Source organism: Leuciscus leuciscus (assembly GCF_965113295.1).
Source record: "Leuciscus leuciscus genome assembly, chromosome: 18".
Classification (NCBI taxonomy): domain Eukaryota; kingdom Metazoa; phylum Chordata; class Actinopteri; order Cypriniformes; family Leuciscidae; genus Leuciscus; species Leuciscus leuciscus.
In genome coordinates, this window is record NC_138742.1 from 33050756 (window position 1) to 33072247 (window position 21492).

At 41.3% G+C, this 21492-nt stretch overlaps 1 protein-coding gene across 1 annotated transcript in view; it reads right to left on the bottom strand.

The window, feature by feature from the left end:
• Window positions 1–16589, bottom strand: part of smc1al (structural maintenance of chromosomes 1A, like) — a 29802-nt gene extending 13213 nt beyond the window's left edge. The window contains exons 1-14 of the mRNA XM_082146001.1: window positions 16188–16589; window positions 14740–14928; window positions 13982–14094; window positions 12927–13130; window positions 12590–12828; window positions 11223–11481; window positions 9003–9143; window positions 8837–8919; window positions 8620–8719; window positions 7297–7404; window positions 4968–5153; window positions 4709–4888; window positions 890–1036; window positions 672–809 (exon numbers count right to left, since the gene is read on the bottom strand). Of these exons, the coding sequence (XP_082002127.1) occupies window positions 672–809; window positions 890–1036; window positions 4709–4888; window positions 4968–5153; window positions 7297–7404; window positions 8620–8719; window positions 8837–8919; window positions 9003–9143; window positions 11223–11481; window positions 12590–12828; window positions 12927–13130; window positions 13982–14094; window positions 14740–14928; window positions 16188–16296 (2196 nt within the window). The 5' untranslated portion in view covers window positions 16297–16589. The remainder of the gene's footprint in view (window positions 1–671; window positions 810–889; window positions 1037–4708; window positions 4889–4967; window positions 5154–7296; window positions 7405–8619; window positions 8720–8836; window positions 8920–9002; window positions 9144–11222; window positions 11482–12589; window positions 12829–12926; window positions 13131–13981; window positions 14095–14739; window positions 14929–16187) is intronic.
• Between the last annotated feature and the right edge of the window lie 4903 nt (window positions 16590–21492).

Here is a 21492-nt window from a genome sequence, read left to right on the forward strand (position 1 = left end):
GTCTCTCAGACGCATGCGGTCCAAGTTCTCTTTCACAGCTTATTGAGCTTGAATGGTCAAATACACACACAATTAAATGCACATGTCGAAATGCACATTGTGTGGAGTATTCACATAAACACAGTCTGTTGTCTTGCACAAACTTTGCAAAACTGGATGTGTAACAGTATATTAGATCCGTGCATTTGTTCTTAAAGGTACAGCAGTCTAAAAACTGTTGCCATCCGTTTCATTTATGTTAATACAAATTATTTTTAAAAAGTCACACTGCTTTTGACAATCACTTTTGTATCATCATTATGAATCAATTTATATTTAATTCATTCAGTGAAGACTATACAGAGTTTTATTTTTTTAGCATTTCTTATAACATTGTTTTGTACCTACTGTACCTGAACAAATTAGTTTTATTTATTTATTATTGACCAGTTTTATATTTGCAAAAGTTTTTTATTTTTGTATCAAGGAATTTTATTGATGTACCAAGTAGTTTTTCTATTTGTCTCAGGCCTTACAGAAAGACTGCCAGTCATGTGTGTAACGACTGCAGTCAGCTTCAATAATGTGTTTTATAATATTGGTTTGACTAAAATGGGAAGAAAAAAAACAAGTCGTTCCAAACTTGTATGGCTTGTAAACCTTGAAATGAGAAGTTGAGTGAGTGGTGGTACCTGCATGTTAAGGGACAGGTGTCTGGTCTTGGTTTGCTCCAGATCACTCTGAGAGTATTTGAGTCTCATCTGCAAACCATGAGCTTGAGACTGAACCTGACGCAGCTCTGCCTCCTTCCTCTTGGCCTTCATTTGCTCCTGATATCAACACGCAAACAATCAGTCACGGCACATTTGCTCAAATCCCATAAACACCCTTCTAATTCAGCATGACTTACTTTAAGCTCCTCTGTGAGTTTTTCCTTTCTGTCTTTCAGTTTATCAACGGCCTTCTCATCCCAGCGCCGAGCCTTGGCCTTCAGATCACTGGCACCTCCAGAGATCACTCCAGACTTCTGGAATAACGTCCCGTCTAGAGCCACAGTCTAAACAATACATAAAACATGTCCAGAATCAAACTACATACATTTTTACATTTCCCACAAAAAGTGAGTAGTGCTTGCCTGAGCAATAATCACCAATTCTATGGTGTTTTGGGTTGCGAAAGCATTCAGATTAGTCGCTGGGGTGTGTGATGGATTTTTAACAGATAAGATAGTAAACTATCCATGATTCTACCATCTAAACCTTACTTCCCTTTTTTAGGCCTATCATTCTAACACTTGAACAAAATGTACCAAAAAATGTTCTGTTCTTTGAATATTGTGTCCAAGTGCTGACCAAGACAATATCAAAAATATACTGTCTGGAATAGTCTCATGACATATTGAGTAATCGACTGAACTCTTAAAGGAGCTGTATGTAAGAAATGTATTTCAATTAATCATAAAATGGCCCTGATATGTCACTATATCACTGACAACAGTAGTCCGGCCAGGATATTGTCATTTAAAAAGTGAAGTTGCAGCCCTCAACTGATGTTGATGTTGTCATGTTGTGTTTTGGCCTGAAGCTCCACTCTCCACCTATCTACCAATCACAAAGTCAGTAGTGTTTCGGCATCGGGGTTGCCAGCTCTGCTCTAGTTACAACAGCTACGTAGCGGCCTACGTTCCTGCTGGATCCTGCAGCCTATCTGGCAACCTCGAGTCAGGGGGAGGGGGAGGGGATACACCGTTCTACAGTAATTTGAAAGTGATTGCAGTACCAGTTTTGGTCACAATCTTACATACGGCTCCTTTAAGCCTTTTCTTATTTTTTTCTGATGATTCGAGATAATTTTGCTCATGCCAGTAACAGAGGGTGAAAGGCTTGCTTTTAATAACTGAACCAATCATATTGAAAGAAGGTGACGTGAGTTAAGTCATGAGTTGGTCACGTTGATCTTATTGTTGTGTGTGTCTTTATCCTATAAAACCTGATGTATTCTTCTTTTTGGGTGAGATTCTCTGAGAAATGCTCGAGAACTCTCCCGGCCGTGATTAACACTAGAAGTGCCATGGCCATTTTGACCGTTTTGAATTTTATATCTGCAATAACTTTGTTGAAAAAATAAATAAAATCCTGCCGGTACCTGACTTTTCCTAAAAGTGTCTGTATTTTCATTTAAAATGTTTTTCATATAAATTGCACATAAGGCAAAAAAACAAATGAACATATACCTATTTCGGCCATAGACGGTCATATTGACCGCACTGAATTTCGCGGTATTATTATAGGCTATACCAATATACACAACAATAAAATGTGGTAAAAATACACAAAACATATTCAACAACAAATAATTTAAATGTAATGATATTCAGAACAGAACAAGAATGAAAAAATAACTATAAACAAGCCAAAATGAAATACTTTATAAGCGAAAGTGAAAGTAAGCGGCGTTAGGCTCACGTAATTCTCTAATTAGAATCAAAATGTTTCAACATTTGCGATGTATTTGGATGCAGGGTTCTTGCAGGTTTCAGCAAGTCAAATTTAAGACCTTTTTAAGACATTTTAAGACCATAAAGTTTGAAACTTAAGACCTACTTAAGCATTGCCCAAAAAAAATTTCAAATCAAAGAATTCATTTTATTTCAATGAATTAAGTAATTGAAAAAACATTAATTTAATTTACAGATAAAACAATCACATTGGTAACCTTCCACACCCAACAACGTGTGTCAGAATCAGAAATATAATTTTTTTATAGAAAATTGTACTATGCATATTATACTGTAAAAAACACATAAGTTGATTTTAGTTGATCATAGTTGATCATAACTAGAGATGAAATGGCATGAACATTTCATTTCAATGATTATAGTGACAAAAATGACCACGGTTATCACAGAATCCTGTTCAAAAAGTACTAATACTACACAATGTCGAAAACCAGCAAATAACAAATAAAATTAGCATGAATATGCACTTTTTGTTTACATAAACATTAAAATAATAACATTAAAAATGATAGCCATATTTTAAAAGTGTCTTGCAACATGTTATATACTAACATGTACAAGTTCAAATAAAGTTTAGACAAAAAAGTTAGATAAACCTCACATATTTCAGACTTTAAATAATTTTTTCTAAAAAGATAAATTACTGACATTTACAATGCACTTTAGCTTATCTTTTATTATTAATAGTAAAATTCGGTCGGATTTTCCAGTGGTGTCTGTCGTTGCTATGCAACCGTGCACTGCGCTCTCCACAATGACAAAGAAGTTTTAGTGGCTAATGGATTTCCACCGGCGAGAAACGCTTGCTGTAGCTCTGCTTCAAGATTTATTTACGGAGAAGAGAAAAACACCCGTAGTGTTTGGGTGCACCCGCATCCTTCCAGTTGAATGAGCTTTCAATGTTGTTACGGAAAGGGGCGAAGCTGATTGGTTGGTTCTTGTCACATGACCTGCGGTGCGTTTGCGGCATTCTGAAGAGTTGAGATTTTTTTTATCTCGCTGCGCCTGGAAAAAAACGAGTGCGTCGCTTCAATTATGAGCGCGCGCCTACATTTGAACGAACTTGAGCGCGCAAAAGATGCGATATGTGAACGGCCTGTTGGCGAGACCTTTTTAAGACCTGACTAAATGAAATTTAAGACCACGGATGAAAATCTGGCCGTTTTTAAGACATTTTAAGGCCTTAAATTTAAAGTTCAGAATTTTTGACTTTTTAAGACTTTTTAAGACCCCGCGGGAACCCTGTGGATGGTAAACTATTTTAAACTAAACTACTTTATTATAGGCTTTGTACTTCACTCACGTTCCAATATCGACGGAAAAAATCATCCTCTTCACACGTGCAAAATGGTACGAATTGTACGAGGCTATACTGACTATATAAACAGAGCAGTGGAATTTTTATATGTTAGGTTGACTATTTTATTATGGCTATAATGAACAGGCTGCAATGTCAAGACTGCAATGCTGTAATATGGTGTGTGTGTGTGTGTGTGTGTGTGTGTGTGTGTGGGCGGGCGCGGGCGCGATCGAACAGTGGAAACATGAAAACATAGGCTACTCCGTTATTTTGTTCAGGACATCTACAGATATTATTTATAAATGTATAATTAAACTTGTTTAAATGTAAAGTTTGGTGTTGTTTTGTTTTTAAAATATATCCTAATACAATAAATGCATTAATCTTCAATTGGGTATGTATCATTAAAGATATAGAGTTTGGAATCTAGCGGTCAAAATGACCGCTCGCGGCAGTTCTAGTAGTTATGGAATTCTGGCACTTCTAGTGTTAAAGCATTTGAAGGACATTGTCTGAAGTCTGTCGGTTATTATTGCTGCGCAGCAAGTTAGCTAGTGGAACAAGTTATTTAGTGAAACACTAGAGACCTTACTACCAAGTGATTGTGTTCGATAGGGGGGCGAGACGTCGTTCGACTCTTAGGCGGGCAGGCAACTAATTCTTGGGCATTTTATTTATGCGGTAAGAATAGCTATGCTTAGGCGTCAACCCGCGCGTTCATAGGCAACTCAACTGAGTATAATAGTCTCAGGTGTCAAGCACACTTGGTTCACCCTCAGTCAGGTGCGCAGGGGAAAAATCTACCACAACTGCCACAGGCCTCATTCGGCACAACTATGGACCATCTAATGCATAATCCGCTCAAAACTAGGGAGAAACAGATCTGATTTAGTGACTTTTTTTCTTAGTACCTTGTGTCTGTATGGTCCCCCAAAAGCGATCCTGCGAGCGTCCTCCACGTTCTCACAGACCAGGGCGTTTCCACAGGCATACTGCAGGGCTTTCTTAATATGTGGTGGCTCATATCGAATTACATCAATCACCAATTTGGCACCACGCAGCTCACGTAGCTTCTCATCTGTGGGCTTGACCTGTTGAGGACATTATCATACATCAATCAACATGCATGGTTCACAACACATTCAGTGAAATGCATTCCAGTGACGTCACCTCCAGGTAGTCCAGGGGCAGGAAGGTCTCGGGTTCGCCACGCTGCTCTTTTATGTACTGGATACAATCACGACCTGTCTTCTCAGAGTCCACAATGATGGCATCCATGTTTTTGCCCAGCACCTTCGTGACAGCGATCTGGAATTTCTTCTGTGTGGGCTGGCACAGGTCAATCAGTCTCCCGTACTGGAGTAGGAGAGGATCATATGTGAGCATACAAATATATAAGACACATACATGTACAAAAAAATTTATCTACAAACCCCATCAAAACGGCAGCTTTTGAAACAAAGATAAATCATATCAGAATTTTTGCACGTAAAAACTACAGCCTATGCAATGGCAGTGAACACCAAAGTCACATTTCAGAGAAAAAATCTGTGCAACCCCTTTTATAATTTGGTGGTTGGTTTGGCGATGGTTTTATTGTGTGATCAGCTGTGTGTGTAATGAGTGTTTCCACACTGAACGCGAATGTGCTGCGGCGGAAAAACTACTTTTTTTTTTCACTTTGATGTCGATTTTTTTTTTACTTTTGCGGCGACAGAAAAGGCTTCAGCCAATCACATACTACAAGGACAACGATTTGAAAGACAATGTGTGGCGTAGCATTGCCAACCAACTCGGTTATCACGACTGTGAGTGTGTTGTGTGATAGTTTTAGTCGTTGTATAGTCCTGTGCTGTGGAGGCTAGCAGGCTAAGCTACATGGATAGAAAGCTAACACTATTATCGTCAACGATAGAGACAGAGACCGTGTTTACTTTGAACATGTGACAAAATGTAGTGAGACTATTTAGGGCTGCTTTTACTATACATTCTTTGTGTGATATCTACAGTTTCTAGTCGAATGATTTTAACTTACTTCGTGTGTTACATGTAATGTGTATTGACATTACAAAACAATATGGTTTAGTTGAAGTCGCAAAAAAACTGTGGAAAAACCTCAGGGACACCGATGTGAGAAAGAGGAGAGTGGAAAAGGAAACTAAAAGTGGACATTAGCATAATGCAGATTGGCTGCACCCAAAACCTTCTTTTCTGTCTTTTAAAGAAAATGAAAAGCTCGTCTTCACTGGATGATGATGAAGTGTCCATGTTTTCTCAGCTGTCGGCGCTAAAGTTTTGGAATGCTGAAGCTCTGAACGTCACAAATTTGCGTCGCGGCTGATGTGAATGGTTTTGACGCGAACTATTCGCACACAAACTATTAGCTTTTTCGTTACGCATCCAGTGTGAAAGGACCTTAACTCTAAATAAACCTGAAATTGTTACGAAGAATCAGCTGGATCTTATTGTTGAAATGTATCACTCAGGTGAGGGCTACAAAATTCCCAAGGCATTAGATATACCATGGCACACAGCGAAGATAGTCATCAACAAGTGAAGAAAGTATGGCACAACAGTGACATCATCAAGAACAGGTCATCCTTCTAGAATTGACAATGAAACTAAATGGTCAGGGAGGCTTTCAAGAGGCATTACATGAGTCGCAGCTCTTTCTAGCACGTACTGGTTGCTCTATACATGTGACAAGCCTTTTCTGACTAAACAAACAAGCCCGGCTAAACCTTGCAAAAACAAACCCAGTCTCCTAAAACCATGTAGGGAAATGTGTTACGGAGTGAGACAAAGACTGAACTTTACGGTCAAGACTGTAGAAGGTATGTTTGGTACAAAGACAACAGCACATCAGAAAAAGATCACTAACATTTGGAACGACATGAGGGTGAGTAACTCTGTGTCTGGGGAACTGACCCTTGAACAGCTCCAAGTACCAGACAAGTTTGGCACAAGACCTTCTGAAAATGAAGAGAACTTACACCTGTCGGCATGACAATGATCCAAAAGCCACTCCACTTGAAGGTTTTTGTACATCAACAAAAAAACAAAGGCTTTAGCAAAGAAAGATTAACTGTTTAGCAATGGCCCAGCCAGAGCCCAGACCTGAATCCTCTATGGGTGGACCGGAGAAGGTATAGGAGACCTCCGTGTGATTCAACAGATCTGGATCATGTTTGTAAAGAAGAGTGGGAAAATATTCCCAAGTCAAGATGTGCCTTTCTAAACAGACCGTTGTAATCGCATCAAAGGGTGCCTCAAGTAATAGTTCAGGGCTATGCAATTAGTTAATCCAAGCTTTTTATTTATCCTTTTCACTTCGCCTTTTAGTGCCATTGCATAGGTTGTAATTTCACAATTCATGAATTATACATTAAACGTGCACAAGATCTGATATGATTTATCTTCGTTTTGTTTTTTACATTACAAAAAACAGACTATCTCTCCACTATACATGAAATGAAGGCTAAAAGGAGCCCCTTCTCACCACTGATCCAGGATACAGCCTCTTGATGCTCTCCAGAATCTCAGCCTTGCGCTGCTGTCTGCTGTTCTCCTGTCTGTCGATGCGAGCATCACCCAGCTGCTCCATCACCTGCACAACACACATCACACACTTCAGCAAACACAGCTCTTATTCACACCGTAACCTTTCACTCCTCTCAAAGATTGCCTGAGTTCAGGTCGCTGTTCTCTCAGGTATAGCGTGATAATGTACACCGTGTCAAAAGTTGGCACAGCCTAGTGTCATTCTTGGCATGCCTGTGGACAGTCTGTTAAGTGGGTGAAAATGGGGTTTAATAAAAATACCAATACGTTTAATTTATATAGCATTTTCCCCAAGCTCAATCAATAAATACAAATACATCAAAAACAAATATAAGAAACAATACAGTATACACATCAAACTAGTGTTGTCAAAGTACCGGTACTTCGGTACTGAAAATGTGACGATACCAGCATTTCTGTAGTACCGGGTATATTCGGTACCCACTAATAGGAGCTGCTTTTTATCTAAGCGCAGGGCTCCAGACTAACTTTTTTACTTCGAGCACTGTCTGTAGCCGATATATACCACGATGTAGTAGATATATATTGTGGCGAGCAGGACGAGGCCGGTGGCATGATTACTGATGAGCGACTCCTGCGCGACGCACTGGTCTCGTATCTCTCACGGAGGAGCGGAAGCATAAAGGAGGAGCGACGACAGTGAAGAGCGAGAGAGGACAGGCCTGAATTTGTGTTGTGTTTTCTTTTATTGTGACAGCAGTCGTCCGTGAGGGGCTGCTGTCTCTTACTTTCGTTTTGTATTTGGTTTATTTTTGATATTAAAGCTTCATGAATGTTCGCCGGTTCCCGCCTCCTCCTTCCCATAACAACGAACTGCGTTACATATACATAGTGCGTGTATATTAAACTGCAAAAAGACTATTTAAATATTAACCCTGCATGTTCAGCTTGTCTCTGTGTGAATGAATGGCACAGACACGCGGTTTCATTTACCTCACACACACTGAAGCATGAGTGACGCTCGAGCTGTTTTCAGTCTCTGCTGCCTCACGATATGATGACATGATGAAATTCATCTCCAGAGCCGCTCTGAGAGTCACTTCATGAGCATTTTACAGTTTCATTTGAGAAAAAACTATCGTCATATCATACAAACACAGAAACTCAAAAGTCTTCATGGCAACCCGTCAAAATAAAAGTTCGGTTTAACTTGAAGAAATTGACAGAAATAATTATATTAGGCTACTGTACAGTAGATTTAGCTACGTCTCCATGGGATTTTGGACCTCTCAAATTGTACCTGGTTCAGCTCCATGTTGATCTCATCTATTCTCCGCTTGGCCTGTTCCACCTCTTCAGTGAGCTCCTCTTCCATCCTCTTCTGCTCATCCAGAGACTGTCTGAGGAGCAGAACGAGAGCGATGAAGCACACACACACACACACACACACACACACACACACACACACACTCACAGCTGTTTGCCGGGTCAGATGTGGTGTTGTGATGTGTTTGTACCTGCTGGTGGTGATGTAGTCCTCCAGCTTCTCAATGCGCTTCTGGTTCTCCTCGATCTCTCTGATCTTCTGCTTGATCTTGGCCTATAACAACAATCACAGCAAATCAAGCTACTCCGTTTGATTATTTTCACTTAATAAGTGAAATCTGCAGAAATGTTTCGCACCTCCGTCTCTATTTTCTTCCTCTCCTCCAGGTCCAGGCGGTCCTGGTCAGCTTTCTGGTCTCTGTTGAACTTCTCCAGCTCTTGAGCCAGTGTAGCAGCTCGCTTACTCGCCTCCTCCTTCAGACGGTGATATGCCTTCACCTGAGCACAAACACACACACCACAGTTATATTGCACGCTAAGGAAGCCGTTATTTAATCATTTTCAAGGCAATGCTCTGCAAGTTTACGTTTTACCCTGGGAGAAGTATACTTTTACTATGCAAAACTAGATGCAACTAGATGAGCCCTCTGTATGGTCAGCTATGACTGTGTCATGCCAGGACCAGCTGGGGCCTAAACACAGTTTTTAACAAGGATGACGCTCTCTTGTGTGCATGTGCCTTCCCCTAGTTGCTTTTAGAGGGAAAAGCTGCCCATAACTGCTGCTCTAGGATCAGTTTTCTGCATAATAATAGCATATTGGCAAAACAGATCCGGCAGGCGATCCAGCGCTCTAGGGTTTCTATTCACAACGCGTTTTTGCAATGTTGAGCAATATAGCCAATCCCAAACAAACATGTATGTTGATTTCTTGAAAGCAATGGCCAATCAGAGGTGTTTAAGTTAGAATCCACTCACCGGTTAAAACAACAGAGTTTGTGTTCAATGCTGAGATCTGCACGTTCCTCTCATTATAACACAGTGTATGAACGAATGAAGCATTTATATAGCGCTTTCATATGTACTACTGTACACCCAAAGCTAGGGCTGAACAATTTTGGAAAATAATGTAATTGCGATTTTTTTTAAACCATTATTGCGATTTAATATGCAATTCATTTTTAAGTTCTTTATCTTCTATATTATTCGACAAAGATAATCAATAAATCATTGTATAGTAGGGATGGGAATATTTAGGTACCTCATGATCTATTTTTTTTTATCTTATTAAAAACACAAAATCTTTATTTAATTACATAATTTAAAAATAATTATTTTAAAAAAATGTTACATGTTAAGAATTTTAAATAGGCTATATAAACTAATATAGCTTTAAAATATAAAAGCAAGTAAAAAAAATAAAAAATAAAAAATAAACATTACTAGCAATAAACAAAGTACTTTCTTTATAAGTAGGCTGTCTGAACGTTTTCCATTCAAGAGCTGTGAGTTTTTTCTCAGTTTAGATACGATAAGCTGCATTCACACTAATGCACAGGTCTCTTTTGAAATATAAGATGTGGTTAGTCCTGTTGGTTTAAGATATAACTGACCGTGTTTACATTAATTTCGCGTCATAAAAGCATTTTGAGATGCAAGTACATTTAACCAATGAGTCGTTCACAGCCGCATGCGCGAGCGCTCTTCACAAAGCGTGTATTTTAAATTGAAAGCAGCCTTCTCAGTGATTTTCATATTTTTAATATATAAGCCAACTGCATTCCAAAAGACATAAAAAATGATGCCTTAGTAGAGCATTTGTGAGGAAAATTACGGCGGGCGAGACCACACACTGCAAGGCAAAGTGGCATAACCTGTGCGATTAAGCCTGCAAATGTCCTTGTAATTCACTGCAAACTTTATGAAAGATACATTTTCGGAAGGTTCGAGCGGTGTCGTGTGTGTGTGTGTGTGTGTGAGAGTGTGTGAGAGAGAGAAATTAGAAGCAAGAGTTGTTTCTAAAGCACACGCAGCGTCATCACGCATCTGTGTTTAAAAACTAAGCTCAGACTCGATTCTGAAATTCTCTGAATCGATCCAGATTCGTTGGAGAGAGAATCTATAACATAATATATCATCATATATTAATTATATATATTATAACATATCACATAAATTAAACAAAGTGTTCTTTCCTGTATGCCAGGCTTATATGCATAGCGTGCCAAGGTGATGCTACATCTGCAGACTGCTTTTCTCTCACGTCACGTGACCAGAGTGTAATCACAGCTTTTGCGGTAAAAAAAAATGTGCGTTTCATCATATTGCGATATTATCGCAAATGCAATTAATCGTTCAGCCCTAACCAAACGATCAGTGTGCTCAGAAGGAGAGAGCTTTAGATTAGATGAACTAAAATGAGTGATTATAAAGCGAGAGAGCTCTCTGCACACTTTCAGTAGCCTTGACTTGCTTTTGTTCAGATTAGCAGTGGTTTGAGCATGTAGATGATTTGAATGGTTTATGCTGGGATGTGTAGGGTGGAGAGGGAAAAGCTGGAGCCGTTGAACAGCTGTACCTGGTTCTCTTCCAGCTGCAGATCTTGTCCCTGGCTCTGGGCCTCCTCCTCCATGCGCTCCTCAAACTCCTGTCTGGCCATCTCCACCGACCCCTGCTCCCGGTCCAGCTCATCCATGTCTCCCTTGCGCTTCTTGTAGCATTTCTGTGCGTTCTGCAGAGACTTACGAGCAGCCTCCAGCTTCTTTATCTTGTGAGCAGTATTCTCCTTGGCTTTAATGTACAGAGGCCTCTTCTGATTGAGATCTGCATCCTTCTCCCTGTCAACATGTCAAACACAATCAATTTACATTTCACAACTAGCGGAGCACTAATCAACCATAATCATATTTTATTTATACATTTTCATAGTTGAACTTAGGGACTTTCTGCTTGGTTGGGTGATCAAGCAACATTACGCGCCAAGGGAAAATATAAAAGCGGCCTCACGATTGTTTTCAGAGGTCCAACAAAACCTGCATGATATACTTGGCTTTACTCAGATAACTTTACTCCTATACTTTTGGTCAGAAACATTTGTCAGGCATGCAATGGACACTCTCCACAGACTGTGGTGACGTATTTCAACAGCAACTAACTTATTATATAGTCAAATGTTTTATTTTTAATGAAATAAAATGCTGTGTGTGTAAAATATACACACAAACACTCAAACAAACTGATGTGCACACACACACATGAACGGGTGTTACTGTCCTGTAACTTACTTTCTTCCAGATTTGTTAAATGAAATCAATGTAGCCATGATGCAGTAGAAAGTGCACAGCAATGAATGGTTTACACTAAAACATCAAGGCCTGGTCTCACAGACAGGGTTTAGATTAAGCCAGGATTAGGATTTAGTTCAATTAGGACATTTAAGTAGCTTTTATAAATGTGCCTAAGAAAAAAAAACATTACTTGTGTGTATCTTGAGACAAAATGACACTTTTAAATGTATCAGTGCAAGTCAGTGCTTTCAGTTAAACCAGATCAAACATGTGTTTTAGTCTGGGACTAGCTTAAGCCTTATCTGGGCAACTGGGGGCAAGAGTGTAAAACACACAAAGAAAGAGAGAAAGAGATCATTTGGAGACTGTTTAACCAGACAGTGGAGCCAGAAGACTCAACAACAACATTTTATAAAGTAAACTAGCCAGAAAACATGATATATAACCTTTCTTTTAGTGTATTATGTAACACACAGACAGGTAGCCTATAGGCTCTAGCACTACCCAAATCAAACCCGAGTTCGTAGGGTTTTATTTCTTTAAAACTCGAAAGTGGGCAAAAGAGCCGGATTAAAGCACCCGGTGTAAACGTGAACATGTCTCTCTCGTCTACTTGTGCTCCGACTGACCAAGCGCATCTTAACACACTCAGACTCACTTGATCTCCTTCTCAATGGTCTGCTGGTCTCTCATCATTCTGCCCAGCTCCTTCTTCTTGTCTTTCAGCTCGTCCTCCACACGGTCCATGCGTTTCCGGTCCTTGTCAATCTCCTTGTTGCGGTGGGCGAGCTCTCGGTTCAGCTTCTCAATCTCTGACTCTCTGTGGAACAGTTTAAAGAGCTGTAGCTGTACATGAGCGCGCACCACCTCGTCCTTCAGCCGCTGGTACCGCTCCGCCTGCACACGACACATGGAGAACACACAGATTCAGGTTTTCAGACACTCACATCAATTAGAAAAAACAGAAGATGTACTGGCAAACATTAGGAGCCCACCTCCTCTTTCTCCTGCTTGGCCTCTTTCCGTTCAGCAGCGATGTTCTTCTTGCGATGGTAGTTAAACTGTGTGTCCTCCTCGGCCTTCACCATCTCCTTCTTGAGCCTGTCGTACTCCTGCGCGAGCTCTCCAGAGCGAGAGATCTCTTCAAACAGAGCAGTTCTCTCTTTAGGGTTCTTCATAGCGATCGACTCCACCGCACCCTGTGGGAGAAACACACCAGATAGACGTCTGCACTTACTGTAGCTACTTCCTGGATGTTCTGGTTTATGTCCATTTATCTGCCCTGTAACTGTAGTAATAAACAAATCCTACCATCTGAGTAATTTAAACTTCAAGTACAAGCTTCATGTTTTTGTGCGTTTTTGCTTTCAAAAACTAAAGAGACCCTGGAGAAAGTGCCAAGGAACAGAGGAACACAGGGCCGAACGCTAAGCATGTTTCCCACAGGCCCAGTTCAGGGCCAGTTGAGCCAGAATGCTAAGCATGTTTCCCAGTTCAGGCCCAGCTGAGCCAGGGGTTTAGATGTTTACTGGCACAAAAAAAACCACACACAGGTTACAGGGTCTTTTAAGACCTTTGTCAGACCTGAAGATATAAAAATGAATACTGTACATTAGGGGTGTGCAATATTGACAAATTATATCTCGATATTTTCAAAGATTTTGTTGATAACAATAATTAGACCATATTATTCATATTCTATGCGATGGTCAGTTCACAGTGAACGTAAATCGTCACGTGAATAAGCAAATCCGCAAAGGAAGAATAATACAAATCTTTGTTAGATAGTTTTAATATGGTAAAGTGTTTATATATGTCTAAGTCAAAGTGTAATCTAAAATTTAAAAAGACATTGCATAAATAAAAACACTGAATGACCATACATTTTCTAAAAAGCATCATGAGCTAAGCTGATCGTAGAGACCATTGGTGCCAGTTATTTACGATGTACTTATGCTTACGATGCTTTCGAGAAACGCAGCCCAGACCTGTGGAAATGACACACTCCACCTTTAAAACTGAACAATTATAAAGCAGCAGCTCTAATAACCTGAAAGACCAGGAAGTTTCTGGCCTTGATGAGGATCCCCAGTTTCTCCAGTTCCTCGCTGTATTCAGACAGACCCACCACTTTACTGTTGATGCGGTACTCTGATGAGGAGCCTACACAACACATGAACAGTTCAGATACCATGCAGTAGAAAAGCATTCCTCTCTGTTCTAGGGCTGCACAACTTATTAATAATCAAAGTCAACTCCTGTGGTTTCACTGAAAGTATGTTATTGAACAGCCAAACATGTAATCAATCACAATCATGTCCGTCGTGCGCATGAAAGGACACCTGGACAAACATGTTTCAGTCCTGAGACTTCCACAGAAGATGTGTGTACATGTTTTAATATTTAGACCACTCAGAATCCTCGCCAGTAGAGATGCATCGACCGGCCAGGGATCAAAACTGATCAAAATTTGTTTATTTATTCTTATTTATAACGGTTTACTTGTCTTTATTAATGTCTGAAATGTACATTAGTCTAGTTGTTTTTGCTGTGGTATTTGTTAAACCATAGGCAGAAGTTCCTAGTGTAAGTGCTGCTGATTTTTGCTGATGTTACTCAGCTGAAAATATAATGTTTTGCAAAAACACACAGAATAAATAATTGATATCTAAATGATTGACCCTTTTTTTATCTTATTGGAATGCAAACTGGGAATCGATAAGCAGAATCAGAATTGCTAACAACCCTGTTGTTTGTGCAGGCCTAAAGCCACGGCCTAAAGCCAGCGCTGAGCAGTGTGTGCAGTACCGATGATGATCCTGGAGAAGGTCAGCTCCTGGCCACTGTCCTGCTGGTACACCATGCTCACAAACGCCCGGTTGGCTGCAGGTTTGCCCACTGGAGCTCCATGAATCAGATCCTTCAGTGTTTTCACACGCAAGTTGCTGGTCTTCTCTGCCAGAACAAAGCTGATGGCGTCCATGAGATTGGATTTGCCTGATAATTAAAAAAACGTTCATTAGATAAACGTCAATAAAAGACAGTCGAAATACAGCATAGATTTGATTTAGAATCACAAGCTTGGGGTGTAACGACACCCTCACGTCACGAGTAGTTCAATATCACGAAACTGAACTCACGACACGATATTATTGTGACACTCCAAGACATTCGGTTATCAAAAAATTAACTGTTGATTTAAAATGGTAAATTTGGTTTTACATTGAGTGTGTAAATGAATAGGCTTGGATTTAGTCCTGAAACCCAAAGCACAGGACAATAGAGACGCCAGAATTACAATATTCATGATTCTGAAGCTGAAAATACAGGATTATTGTAGATGAATATGCTTGATCTCTGTCACTGACTAGATAATGGTAACATCAGACATCTGGCTTTATCAGGAACCACAAATATTCCCCCATTGCATTATTATACATTATATTCAGCATTATATATAGTAGTCTAATGTAGTACTGACACTAAAACTCTGTAAACTTAATTTTTTTCCTCACAGTCATTTTTATTTTTAACTATCCACGATACATATTGTTGCATATTGTTTCTCACTTTTTGCTGTTGCACTGAATACATACACTGTGAATTAAGAAAATGTAAAAAATTACAATTGAAAACTATGTTCTGGAAAGTTTATTATATGTGCTTTGGTGCGCATAGTTTTGAACTATATTGACTCCTTATAGACTTTGGATAGCGGGTGTCCTTTAGGAGTCTCCGAGTGAACCTCCTAAAGGATCTGAGGTCCTCCAACCAGTGTCAAAACTCAATCCTGCAGGAAACACTAATAATAATAATAATAATAATTGCATATTGTATGGCTCAAAAACAATAAATGTAGCCTTTGATAAGTCAAGTGTTGAGATTTTTTATTGGCACTGAAAGAGGTCTGAGTTATTTTTTGTACATCCAAGAGTAAACACCCTTTAAAGGCCTTCATACCACAGCTACACATGTATACCACATCTGAGCTGTAAACATCTGGATGAATGCCACTTCAGTATCACCCTTTACAGTGCAAAGATGGGGTTCACTCATACTGATTTTATTTGATTGGTAAATTACTTGAATGAACTATTGATTTGTTGAATAATTTGACGGTTATTTGAAAACGGACATAAGGGATATAAATGAATGCGGTGATATGTGCATGTATTAATATGGTTAAACGTGTAATCATCATTGATTGTTTATTAAAAGTGTTGTTATTGTTATAAGCGAACTGTGAACACGCTTACCTGATCCATTCGGCCCAATAATCGCTGTAAACTTGTGGAAAGGCCCGATTATCTGTCTGCCTTTGTAAGATTTAAAGTTTTCGATCTCTATTAACTTTAGGTAGCCCATGGCGAATTACTTGTTCCGGAGAGTTTGATAAAAAAATAAAATAAAATGTAAAGCTGTTCAGAGCGCCTAATGCTAGCACGAAAAAAGAAAGCAGGCTAACATCGACTCTGAGCACTTCAAATATATTCAACGGCAGACTAATATATATCTAAAATAACCTGCACTTCAATAGTGCACTGCACTAAAAATTAAACTAATATATATTTGTGATATTCGTTATAACACAACTAAAACAGGCGGCCATTGAATCCCGCCGCAGCGCGCGCGATAACTGCCTGTTCCATAAACACAACACATATCGCGAGAAGATGCTAATACTCTCTTAAACATGAAGGATATCGCGAGAATTTAGTACGGCGTCAGACGCCCCGCCCCAGCAAGCCCTGGCCTAGCGCGGTTTGTGTTCCTTCTCCAGATTGAAGTGATGTCCTATGAGGAAGTCTTTAAATATTATGCCGCGTTCCAGGCAACCTGTAACCCGTGTTTTTCCAACTTTATACCTGTGAAAGTGCACTGGAACGGCAGTCAAACCCGTGACTTCCCACCCGTGAACTCGTAACGTTACTAGATCGATATGACGTTACTCCCAGTTACGAGTTGGAAAAACACGGGTTACAGGTTGCCTGCAACGCGGCATTAATATTGCTGGGACTTAATGATATAATTAATGTATCCCAAATTAAGCTTTACTGTACGGTGAAAATGCATCACTATGCATACAGAGGTATCGCAGAGGCACCATCTAGCGGCCATTGGCGGATGCACGATACAGTTGTGGGAAGCTCGTTCGAGAAGTGTTTGTGTTGTTGTTTATTGCAAAATGGACGCACAGTCCATTCGAGAAATCTGCACACACGTATAATGTAAACCCATCATCTCTAGCAATATAAGCTGAGCTGCATGTCCAAATCTGCACCTGTACTGTACACGTGTGACGTCACAACTGTAGTCTAATGTACATGTCTGTGCTGTTGAAGACACATTCAGTGCTCAAACTAACCCCTGCCTCATGTCTGTGCTAAACTAACCCCTGCCTCATGTCTGTGCTAAACTAACTCCTGCCTCATGTCTGTGCTAAACTAACTCCTGCCTCATGTCTGTGCTAAACTAACTCCTGCCTCATGTCTGTGCTAAACTAACTCCTGCCTCATGTCTGTGCTAAACTAACCCCTGCCTCATGTCTGTGCTAAACTAACTCCTGCCTCATGTCTGTGCTAAACTAACCCCTGCCTCATGTCTGTGCTAAACTAACTCCTGCCTCATGTCTGTGCTAAACTAACTCCTGCCTCATGTCTGTGCTAAACTAACCCCTGCCTCATGTCTGTGCTAAACAAACTCCTGCCTCATGTCTGTGCTAAACTAACTCCTGCCTCATGTCTGTGCTAAACTAACTCCTGCCTCATGTCTGTGCTAAACTAACTCCTGCCTCATGTCTGTGCTAAACTAACTCCTGCCTCATGTCTGTGCTAAACTAACTGCTAAACTAACTCCTGCCTCATGTCTGTCCTAAACCAACTCCTGCCTCATGTCTGTGCTAAACTAACTCCTGCCTCATGTCTGTGCTAAACTAACCCCTGCCTCATGTCTGTGCTAAACTAACTCCTAACTCATGTCTGTGCTAAACTAACCCCTGCCTCATGTCTGTGCTAAACTAACCCCTGCCTCATGTCTGTGCTAAACTAACTCCTGCCTCATGTCTGTGCTAAACTAACCCCTGCCTCATGTCTGTGCTGTTGAAGACACATTCAGTGCTAAACTAACCCCTGCCTCATGTCTGTGCTAAACTAACCCCTGCCTCATGTCTGTGCTAAACTAACCCCTGCCTCATGTCTGTGCTAAACTAACCCCTGCCTCATGTCTGTGCTAAACTAACTCCTGCCTCATGTCTGTGCTAAACTAACTCCTGCCTCATGTCTGTGCTAAACTAACCCCTGCCTCATGTCTGTGCTAAACTAACCCCTGCCTGATGTCTGTGCTAAACTAACTCCTGCCTCATGTCTGTGCTAAACTAACTCCTGCCTCATGTCTGTGCTAAACTAACTCCTGCCTCATGTCTGTGCTAAACTAACCCCTGCCTCATGTCTGTGCTAAACTAACCCCTGCCTCATGTCTGTGCTAAACTAACTCCTGCCTCATGTCTGTGCTAAACTAACCCCTGCCTCATGTCTGTGCTAAACTAACCCCTGCCTGATGTCTGTGCTAAACTAACTCCTGCCTCATGTCTGTGCTAAACTAACTCCTGCCTCATGTCTGTGCTAAACTAACCCCTGCCTCATGTCTGTGCTAAACTAACTGCTAAACTAACTCCTGCCTCATGTCTGTGCTAAACTAACCCCTGCCTCATGTCTGTGCTAAACTAACCCCTGCCTCATGTCTGTGCTGTTGAAGACACATTCAGTGCTAAACTAACCCCTGCCTCATGTCTGTGCTAAACTAACTCCTGCCTCATGTCTGTGCTAAACTAACTCCTGCCTCATGTCTGTGCTAAACTAACTCCTGCCTCATGTCTGTGCTAAACTAACTCCTGCCTCATGTCTGTGCTAAACTAACCCCTGCCTCATGTCTGTGCTAAACTAACCCCTGCCTGTCTGTGCTAAACTAACTCCTGCCTCATGTCTGTGCTAAACTAACCCCTGCCTCATGTCTGTGCTAAACTAACTCCTAACTCATGTCTGTGCTAAACTAACCCCTGCCTCATGTCTGTGCTAAACTAACTCCTAACTCATGTCTGTGCTAAACTAACCCCTGCCTCATGTCTGTGCTAAACTAACTCCTAACTCATGTCTGTGCTAAACTAACCCCTGCCTCATGTCTGTGCTAAACTAACCCCTGCCTCATGTCTGTGCTAAACTAACCCCTGCCTCATGTCTGTGCTAAACTAACCCCTGCCTCATGTCTGTGCTAAACTAACTCCTAACTCATGTCTGTGCTAAACTAACCCCTGCCTGTCTGTGCTAAACTAACTCCTGCCTCATGTCTGTGCTAAACTAACTCCTGCCTCATGTCTGTGCTAAACTAACTCCTAACTCATGTCTGTGCTAAACTAACCCCTGCCTCATGTCTGTGCTAAACTAACCCCTGCCTCATGTCTGTGCTAAACTAACCCCTGCCTCATGTCTGTGCTAAACTAACTCCTGCCTCATGTCTGTGCTAAACTAACTCCTGCCTCATGTCTGTGCTAAACTAACTCCTGCCTCATGTCTGTGCTAAACTAACCCCTGCCTCATGTCTGTGCTAAACTAACTCCTGCCTCATGTCTGTGCTAAACTAACTCCTGCCTCATGTCTGTGCTAAACTAACTGCTAAACTAACTCCTGCCTCATGTCTGTCCTAAACCAACTCCTGCCTCATGTCTGTGCTAAACTAACTCCTGCCTCATGTCTGTGCTAAACTAACCCCTGCCTCATGTCTGTGCTAAACTAACTCCTAACTCATGTCTGTGCTAAACTAACCCCTGCCTCATGTCTATGCTAAACTAACCCCTGCCTCATGTCTGTGCTAAACTAACTCCTGCCTCATGTCTGTGCTAAACTAACCCCTGCCTCATGTCTGTGCTAAACTAACCCCTGCCTCATGTCTGTGCTAAACTAACCCCTGCCTCATGTCTGTGCTAAACTAACTCCTGCCTCATGTCTGTGCTAAACTAACCCCTGCCTCATGTCTGTGCTAAACTAACCCCTGCCTCATGTCTGTGCTAAACTAACCCCTGCCTGATGTCTGTGCTAAACTAACTCCTGCCTCATGTCTGTGCTAAACTAACTCCTGCCTCATGTCTGTGCTAAACTAACTCCTGCCTCATGTCTGTGCTAAACTAACTCCTGCCTCATGTCTGTGCTAAACTAACCCCTGCCTCATGTCTGTGCTAAACTAACTCCTGCCTCATGTCTGTGCTAAACTAACCCCTGCCTCATGTCTGTGCTAAACTAACCCCTGCCTGATGTCTGTGCTAAACTAACTCCTGCCTCATGTCTGTGCTAAACTAACTCCTGCCTCATGTCTGTGCTAAACTAACCCCTGCCTCATGTCTGTGCTAAACTAACTGCTAAACTAACTCCTGCCTCATGTCTGTGCTAAACTAACCCCTGCCTCATGTCTGTGCTAAACTAACCCCTGCCTCATGTCTGTGCTGTTGAAGACACATTCAGTGCTAAACTAACCCCTGCCTCATGTCTGTGCTAAACTAACTCCTGCCTCATGTCTGTGCTAAACTAACTCCTGCCTCATGTCTGTGCTAAACTAACTCCTGCCTCATGTCTGTGCTAAACTAACCCCTGCCTCATGTCTGTGCTAAACTAACCCCTGCCTGTCTGTGCTAAACTAACTCCTGCCTCATGTCTGTGCTAAACTAACTCCTAACTCATGTCTGTGCTAAACTAACCCCTGCCTCATGTCTGTGCTAAACTAACCCCTGCCTCATGTCTGTGCTAAACTAACCCCTGCCTCATGTCTGTGCTGTTGAAGACACATTCAGTGCTAAACTAACCCCTGCCTCATGTCTGTGCTAAATTAACTCCTGCCTCATGTCTGTGCTAAACTAACCCCTGCCTCATGTCTGTGCTAAACTAACTCCTGCCTCATGTCTGTGCTAAACTAACCCCTGCCTCATGTCTGTGCTAAACTAACCCCTGCCTGTCTGTGCTAAACTAACTCCTGCCTCATGTCTGTGCTAAACTAACTCCTAACTCATGTCTGTGCTAAACTAACCCCTGCCTCATGTCTGTGCTAAACTAACCCCTGCCTCATGTCTGTGCTAAACTAACCCCTGCCTCATGTCTGTGCTAAACTAACCCCTGCCTCATGTCTGTGTTAAACTAACCCCTGCCTCATGTCTGTGCTAAACTAACTCTTAACTCATGTCTGTGCTAAACTAACCCCTGCCTGTCTGTGCTAAACTAACTCCTGCCTCATGTCTGTGCTAAACTAACTCCTGCCTCATGTCTGTGCTAAACTAACTCCTAACTCATGTCTGTGCTAAACTAACCCCTGCCTCATGTCTGTGCTAAACTAACCCCTGCCTCATGTCTGTGCTAAACTAACCCCTGCCTCATGTCTGTGCTAAACTAACCCCTGCCTCATGTCTGTGCTAAACTAACCCCTACCTCATGTCTGTGCTAAACTAACCCCTGCCTCATGTCTGTGCTAAACTAACCCCTGCCTCATGTCTGTGCTAAACTAACTCCTGCCTCATGTCTGTGC